Source organism: Brassica napus, unplaced genomic scaffold (genome assembly GCF_020379485.1).
Source record: "Brassica napus cultivar Da-Ae unplaced genomic scaffold, Da-Ae ScsIHWf_871;HRSCAF=1237, whole genome shotgun sequence".
Taxonomy (NCBI): domain Eukaryota; kingdom Viridiplantae; phylum Streptophyta; class Magnoliopsida; order Brassicales; family Brassicaceae; genus Brassica; species Brassica napus.
In genome coordinates, this window is record NW_026016911.1 from 3,900 (window position 1) to 11,968 (window position 8,069).

At 41.1% G+C, this 8,069-nt stretch overlaps 1 protein-coding gene across 1 annotated transcript; it reads left to right on the forward strand.

Moving 5' to 3' along the window:
• Positions 1 to 1,799: 1,799 nt before the first annotated feature.
• On the forward strand, positions 1,800 to 6,265 carry LOC125606393. The gene is made up of 5 exons (XM_048775452.1): positions 1,800 to 2,012; positions 3,094 to 3,954; positions 4,065 to 5,005; positions 5,627 to 5,729; positions 5,810 to 6,265. The coding sequence occupies exons 1-5, from the start codon at positions 1,800 to 1,802 to the stop codon at positions 6,263 to 6,265; spliced, it is 2,574 nt and encodes an 857-aa protein (XP_048631409.1).
• The last annotated feature ends 1,804 nt before the right edge of the window (positions 6,266 to 8,069 follow it).

Consider the following 8,069-nt stretch of genomic DNA (forward strand, 5'->3'; position numbering starts at 1 on the left):
GACCGAGCTCAAGCCAAGCTCGGTCGCTACGTAGCGTTCGAGCGCTCGTCCCGCTCGGTCGCTACGTAGCGACCGAACGATCGTCCCGCTCGTCGCTACGTAGCGACCGAGCCCAAGCCAAGCTCGGTCGCTACGTAGCGGCCGAGCATTCGTCCCGCTCGGTCGCTACGTAGCGACCGGGCTCGAGCCAAAATTCGGTCGTTGCGTAGCGATCGGGCTCTTCCGAACATCGATACGACAGCAGTCCATGCATTCTCGTCAAACCTTCAAATGCTATCTCCCGAAGACCGTAGCAAGCTCAGTCTATGTTTTCCGCTATTCTAAATCATCGATCAAACTTTGCGGATTAAAAACCGCGGAAAGTTCGTTCTTTATCGAAAGAAATCGTAATAAACGTGTCGAGTCGGAAGACGGCCCATAGGGACCTAAGACACGACTCGAGGCCCATCCTACGATTTTTTAACCAAAAGCCCGTAAACCTTAGCAAGGTTTACGCTTGGTCCACAAGGAAGGATAAATGTCAAGTTTCTGCGGATAATTACGGAAGTTTTGAAGATAATTGTGAAGATCGGAAAAAATGGAATATCTCCATTTTTATGCTATGACAGCTTAAGGGCAGAAGAGTAAAAGCGTAAACCGACCCTGGAGCTAGTATATAAGGAGTCCTAGGCGAGGAGCATGAAAGGAGGATTTTTCCAGAGCAAACTTAGCACGTAGAGCAATTTAGGCATTTTTCCATTTTTGTTATTTCGAGCTGCGACTCAATTAGGTTTAGCCGTCTTAGGGTTGCTAGAACCAGGAAACTCGCCGACAGCTCTTGAGCCCAGGCTTATACGTTGTTGTAAACGCTCATACGCAAATTCGGAATAAGATCTTCTTTGCTCTCTTTTCAATTTCTTATTTTTATCGTTGTTATTCTCGTGTTCTGATTGCTTGACGTGTGGTATTAGCAGATATCCAGGTCCTCTGGGAAATTAGGGTTTTCTTAGTTTCCTTATTTAAACGGAAATCGACAGTGCGAATTTCGGTTCCCACAGATATCCGGGTCCTCTGGGAAATTAGGGTTTTCCTAGTTTTCTTATTTAAACGGAAATCGACAGTGCGAATTTCGGTTCCCACAATATACTCACTATGTTTTATAATAAGTGTCATTCTAACATTTTTTCTTGCTACAAAAAAAGTGTCTCTTTACAATTCAAATGCAAATTATACTTACTTTGAGCTGAAAATTAATAGCAACCTGCATTGATTTTATAAATAATTTTATATCTCAAATACTATTGGTCAGAGTAGTATAATTAATAACAACTTATATATATTTTATCCACTTTATTAATCTGTATGAAAAATGTCAAATTGACACTTATTCAGAAACAGAGGGAAAATCTAGTTGATATCTCTCACTCACTCTCCGCTCCAATATACACACAATATTTTATTAAAATAGTTCGAAATGTGGATGATGGGTTAGAACGAAGGAGGTGCAGATTCCTTCAACGGAGGAAGAAAGCTTCGTCCTCTCATCACACGCATCTACTCTTGCCCCACTTCCGCCGCAAATACCAATTTCGACCACCGCTTTAACATGGGTCTCTCTTACTCTCTCGCTCTCTCCCCCCCCTTACAAAAGATATATTTTCTAGTTTCCATTAATGCTCATTTTCTTGGCTTTCTTGTTAATTTTTTTTAAATGTTCTGTATCTAGAGAGAGGGCAATGCTCATTTTTCTTGCTTGTTATGATTTGTAAAACAGTGATGACAACAATGACAGCAGAAGCCTTCTTACAAAAAAAAAAACAATGTCAGCAGAGCAGAACAAGAGGGAGCTGATGATGCTAAACTCAGAGACTCAACATCCACCAGTAATGGTGAGCTCACGGTGGAACCCAACACCGGATCATTTAAAGGCTCTCGAAGAGATTTACCAACAAGGAACTAGAACTCCTTCGGCCGACCATATGAAACAGATTACCGCGCAGCTGAGACGGTACGGTAAGATCGAAGCCAAGAACGTTTTCTATTGGCTCCAAATTCCGAAACAACAAAGCCCGTGAACGCCAGAAACGGCGACGACAGATGGTAAATGGCCACGACTATTCAGTCTTTACAACAAATCCTGTCTCAAACCACGGGTTCTACAAGAAATATCTACCAGTTGAGAGACTAGTATTAGAAAAATAATATGACTCATATTTTAAGACACTGAATCTTAACTAAATTATGTTGAAATAATTAATCTATATTATTAAAACTCAAGTACAAAATTAGAGTGTTTGGAGACTTGAATATGACTATTAAAAAGATTTGGAGTGTTTGGAAACATGGATTATAGTCTTTTAAAAAAAAAAAAAGTATTTAGAAACAAGTATAGTAGTATTAAGAAAAAAATTAAGAGAAAATGACTAGACTAATACAAAAAAGTAAGGTAATGACTAGACTAATACAAATCTTTTGAAAATGACTATAGTGTTTTTAGAACTCTAGTAAATTACTGTTTAAGCCCTTTATTATTTTTTTTTAGTTGTGATTAATTTTAATTTGAAAATCCACATCAGAAGTAATGATACCACGTCACCTAACACGAAGGAAAATCAAACGACGATCATTAACTTCTCCGAGACTGTTCTCCCACTAAACCCTAACTGTTTTCGAAATCGTGTTCACTACAACTCTTCTCGGCAAAGCGGCTTCTCTGAAATAATCTCGGTAATCTTCTTCTCTAGTCTCCGTAAGCGTTTTCTCTGAAATCGTGTGTCCGTAAGCTTCTTCTTCAGATTGGTTGTCTCGTCAAATCTCCGTAATCGTATTCTCTGGTATATTTCGAGGCTTTGCTCTGAGCTTTTCGAGTATTTGAGTGAGTATAATTAATGCTGTGAGTTAGATATATGTTTTGTCTGAGTTTGAGTTAGTATTCGTTACGGCTGATTTAGGATCCTTAACGACTGATTTATAGAAGGTAATTGTGACTGATTTAGTATTCTTTGTGACTGATTTATTTATGTAATGATGGCTGAGTTATGTTTTGTGGCTTGTTTATTTTATGCCTTTCTTCTGATTTATCATTGATATGTTATATATGTCTTTTTTGATCAGATGGATGTTTCCGAAGATCTAGCAAGGGATTACCCTCCAAGACTTTACCCTGAAGGGGCTTCTATTTTTGAAAACAAAAGCATTAATACGAATAGCCATTTTTCTGAGATCCCTCGACTTAGACAAGCAATTGGAATAGATGTGTGGGATAATCTGAAGACGTATCCTGTTGGATTGATTGCTAAACTGGCTGAGAGCAAATTGGTGTGGTCTGGTAAGACCGTACATTATCTACTTTGTAGACAGCTGCGAGTCTATAAGAAGGAGATTTGGTCTATCGTTGTTGATCAACCTCTCAGGTTTAGCTTAATAGAATTTGGTGAGATCACATGTTTAAACACAAATCCACTGCCAGAAAAAAGTTTTGAACCTGATCCAGAGAATTACAAAGCGTTGTGGGAGTTGTTGAAAGTGCCGCTTGGGTACGGACCCAAGTTTGATGAACTTGTAGAAGCTTTAACGGAGTGTCCATTCTGGAGTGCTGATCAGCGGAAATGGTATGGGCTGTTGTTTCTTCAAGCCATTGGACTTTATGGCTTGCATCATAATTGTAGAATACCCTTTGAAAGTGCAAAAAGAGTATTCGATGATGACGCCCTGATGACTTATCCTTGGGGTCGGACTGCCTATGAATTTCTTGTTGATTCTATCAAGTTGTTGCATCCACAAGGAGGGTCGTACACCTTTAGCGGCTTCAAGGACGTGTTATTGGTTTGGGCGTATGAATCTGTCACAGTGTTCGGAGAGCTTTATGGCAGAAAAGTGAATCCAGACGAAATTCCGCTTTTGCGATGGGGTGGAAGTCGTACTCGTGCAAGTCTTGCTACTACAATAGCTAAGGAGATGAATGATCATGGAACGGTAAGGTTTAAATCAGACATATGAATCCTGTAATGTAATGTCTGAGTTATTGGATTATTTTATGGTTGAGTTGTTAATTTTAATGACTGATTTATGTTTTTGTGTTGTAGGTGCGTGTGAGGAAAATGGTGATGAAGGAGGGTCTAGAAGAGCTGTTTCCTCAGTGGAAGGATGAAGCAGATGACCCACAACTTGATAACCTAATTAAAGATATACATGCAGATAGGTTTGTTAGAGATTTTTATGTGCAATCGAATGAGAAGAACAAAAAAACGAAGGCTGGAGTTTCGTCAGAGGCTGAGCCACCCTCAAAGAAGCAGAAGAAAGGTAAGAAACAGAAGGAGGTGAAAATCAATGAGGGTGAAACTGCTGTTGTAGAGGAGAAGGAGAGTGCAAAGGAGAAGGGTCGTAGCGAAGCGGTTCTGCTGAACATAGTTGCTCATCTCGAGAAGTTGGACCGAAAATTTGACTCGAGATTAACAGAATACGACACCAAGTTTGGATCTTTTTCCCGAGGCCTTTTGGATACCATTGGAGATACAGTGAAAACTACAGTTGAAGAGCGTCTGAGAGTTTTGGGGGTGTCCAATAGTAGTCAACCTGAAGGTCAAAACGTGATGGTCTCAGAAGACAACCAACAGCCGGAGTCCAATAGTGGTCAACCTGATGGTCAAAACGTGATGGTCTCAGAAGACAACCGACAGCCGGACTCCAATAGTGGTCAACCTGCATCTAAGACCCCTATTGATAAACAGTCCGAAGACAGCCAACCGCAAAAGACCCCTGATAAAGGCCAATCTGAGAAGAATCTGGCAGATGATATTGCTAAAGCTGATGCGAAAGGTATGGGAGCAAAGCTGAATTCGAAGGTTGTCAGGGATAAGGCTGCTGGGGTGAAAAAGAACTTGGATTCGGCGTTTGGTAATGCCGATGCAACAAATGCTGATTTGGTCTCTGATTCTCCTGGTAAGGAACCACCATTCGGACGCGGTTGCAGGGGCTTAGGGAAAAGAAATAACTTAGCGGCTGATTTGGAGAGGAATGAAGCTGAGTTATAGAAGAAGCAGAAGCAAGAAGAAGCTGAGTTAAAGAAGAAGAGAAGCAAGAAGAAGCTGAGTTGAAGAGGAAGAAGAAACAAGAAGAGGCTGAGTTAAAGAAGAAAAAGAAGCAAGAAGAGGCTGATTTAAGAAGAAGAAGAAGAAGAAGCAAGAAGAGGCTGACTTAAAGAAGGATATTCCTGCTTCAAAAAGGACTCGCAGTGGTACAATAAGAATAACCATTCCGACTAAGCAAATTGAGGCGGAAACAGACGAACTGTGGCCAGACGAACTGTTGCCGGAATCTGATGTGGAGGAAGATGAAAGGAAAAGGTGTGGAAGAATAAAGGAGTATCGGCTGAAAGCTGTTCAATTATCTCCAGATGGATCTCAAATGAGTGCGGAATTTGGTCCTTCTGTACCATTTCCCCACATCGGAGACAATGTAACGACGTGCATGAGAAAAGGTTTAGAACCTTCACCTGCAATATATGATTCCCTAGGACCTGTTGATCCGGTTAAAAGAATAATCTTTTGCAACACCTAAAGCCACACGAGTAAGGACTTTTGCACCATTTCGTTGATTTTAGCTAATAAAAAGATTTTGCAGAGACTGAGTTGTGTTAAATTATCAGGAAAATTCCACATGGAGAAGCTCACGAGGATATTGAGTTCTACAGAATCCTCATCACTCCAAGACCTTGGCCCATCAAAGAATATGGATGGCTGGTTCAAAATGTAAGTATGCAGCTGAGTTATATTTATTTTACGGCTAAGTTATAAGTATGGTACAGCTGAGTTATATATTATCTGTGCAGCATATTGCTGCGTATATTAGAGTCCTCATTCAAAGGTCCAAACAAGATCCCAGCCCAATCTGGTCCAAGCGCGTTGCCTTTATAGACTCTTGGTTCCTTCAATCATGGGTTCACGATTATAAGCAGTTCGAAGCCAAACCGGAAATGGTCAAATTCAAAGGAAGTGGTTACGAGGGGTTAGCAAACGGTTTGATCCCCATAGACATTCAGACAAAGTTGCGGTGGTTTACAGATGTAGATCACTTGTACGGAGTGCTTAATACTGGCGGCAATCATTGGGTGGGTTTTCACGTGGATCTGCATAAAGAGAAGGTTGATTGCTATGATTCAATCGTTGGAGAGCAAACACTCGAAAGTGAGCTGAGAATGCTAAATTTCTTTAGGCCGCTTACTGGTATGATCCCTGCGATTCTGAATGCCCTTATTCCTGATGATATCCGAGTCCCTGCCAAGTAAGAGTTTGTATTCAGACGAAGAACAAAACGTATTGTTCCACAAAACAACCTGAGAGGCGACTGTGGAGTGTATGCATTGAAGTTCGTCGAGTGTCTAGCGCTTGGTGTAGCTTTTGATGGGATATCGGATGAAAATATTCAAGGTCTGAGAATGAAGATGGCAGCAGATGTCTTCGATGAAGGAAGTTGTAGTTTGGTAGGGTCGTTTGGCGATGAATGAAGATGAGTTTTGTATGACTTATGGCTAGATATTTTGTACTTGACTTAAAGTTATGATTTGTTTATCGTAACTCAGCCACCTTGTTTAAATTACGCAGCTGTTACGTTAGATATAGCTCAGCCAAACCTCAAACCATACCCTAAAATAGGAAAATATTTAATAAGTCAGCCGATTCGTCTTCATAAAACAGCCGTTAAGGTAGATATAGCTCAGCCAAACCTCAAACCATACCCTAAGATAGGAAAATATTTAATAAGTCAGCAGATTCGTCTTCATAAAGCAGCCGTTAAGGTAGATAAAAGTCAGCCATACTTTAAACCATACCCTGAATTAAAATAATTGATATGTTTATACTTCAAAATGTTATAACATTCCCTAATAAGTGAATATATAATCAACCGAATGTCTCTTATTTATTGAATTAACGAGTTTAGAATCGATCATGATCTTGAGGTATATGTTGTCTTGCAGTTACTTAAAACCTTACATGTAGATATAGAGTGTGCTCATAATACAACTCTCCTAAACTATATACAACGCATTTTAAGACTAAATTTATGTTATTTGTTATATTTAAATCCCTAAATAAACAAACCTAAACTCTAAACCCTAAACCCTAAACCCTAAATCCCAAATATTAAATCAGCCGTAATAGGCTATATAACTCGGATGCCATGTTTGTTAAATGTTGTCGTTTGGCGGGAAATAAGATAAATGAATTTTGAGAAATTTTAATTCCCGCCGTTTCACGTTCTATGTTTCTCTATATATAGTGCCCTCTCTAATACCCTTTCTTACGCCTTTATCTCTCTAGAAAAAACCTAAACAATATCTCTCTATCCCCATCAAAAGCCATGCCGATTGTTCCTGGAAATTCAGAGAGGTTAGAGAACAGTGTTTTTGCGATACTAAGCTCTGCAAATCGTGAAAACCTCCCTGTTCTATACCCTGGTCCGTTGTTGGGGTCAAAATCGGTCACGACGGAATCAATATCTGAAAGTCCATAAAAATCAGCATAAACGTTTTTACGAAAAGTAATCTTCGTAAAGATATCTTTACGAAGAGCTTTGCAGTAAAATATCGTCCAAATCTCAATCGAACCACTAAATACCGATTGTCCGAAGGCAACAGACAAGTATCCAAATCGGCCGCGGACAAGCTCGAGTATGGAAATCAGACCGCGGACAAGCCAAGCTCGATCGATACGCGGCGACCAAGCATGCACACAGCTCGGTCGCTACGTAGCGACCGAGCTCGAGCCAAGCTCGGTCGCTGCGTAGCGACCGAGCGTCCGTCCCGCTCGGTCGCTACGAAGGGACCAAGCTCGAGCCAAGCTCGGTCGCTACGTAGGGACCGAGAGCCCGTCTCGCTCGGTCGCTGCGTCCGTCTCGCTCGGTCGCTACGTAGCGACCGAGCTCGGCCAAGCTTGGTCGCTACATAGCGATCGAGCGCTCGTTCCGCTCGGTCTCTACGTAGCGACCGGGCTCGAGCCAAAGTTCGGTCGCTGCGTAGTGACCTAGCTCTTCCGAACATCGGTACGACACCAGTACATGCATTCTCGTCAAACCTTCGAATGTTATCTTCC

Excerpts from the sequence above, each read along its gene's own strand:
- LOC125606393 (XM_048775452.1), top strand. The coding sequence starts at position 1,800 with ATGTCAGCAGAGCAGAACAAGAGGGAGCTGATGATGCTAAACTCAGAG. Across the intron at positions 2,013-3,093 it reads GTAAGATCGAAGCCAAGAAC|ATGGATGTTTCCGAAGATCT; the intron begins GTTTTCTATTGG and ends TTTTTTGATCAG. Across the intron at positions 5,730-5,809 it reads ATGGATGGCTGGTTCAAAAT|CATATTGCTGCGTATATTAG; the intron begins GTAAGTATGCAG and ends TTATCTGTGCAG.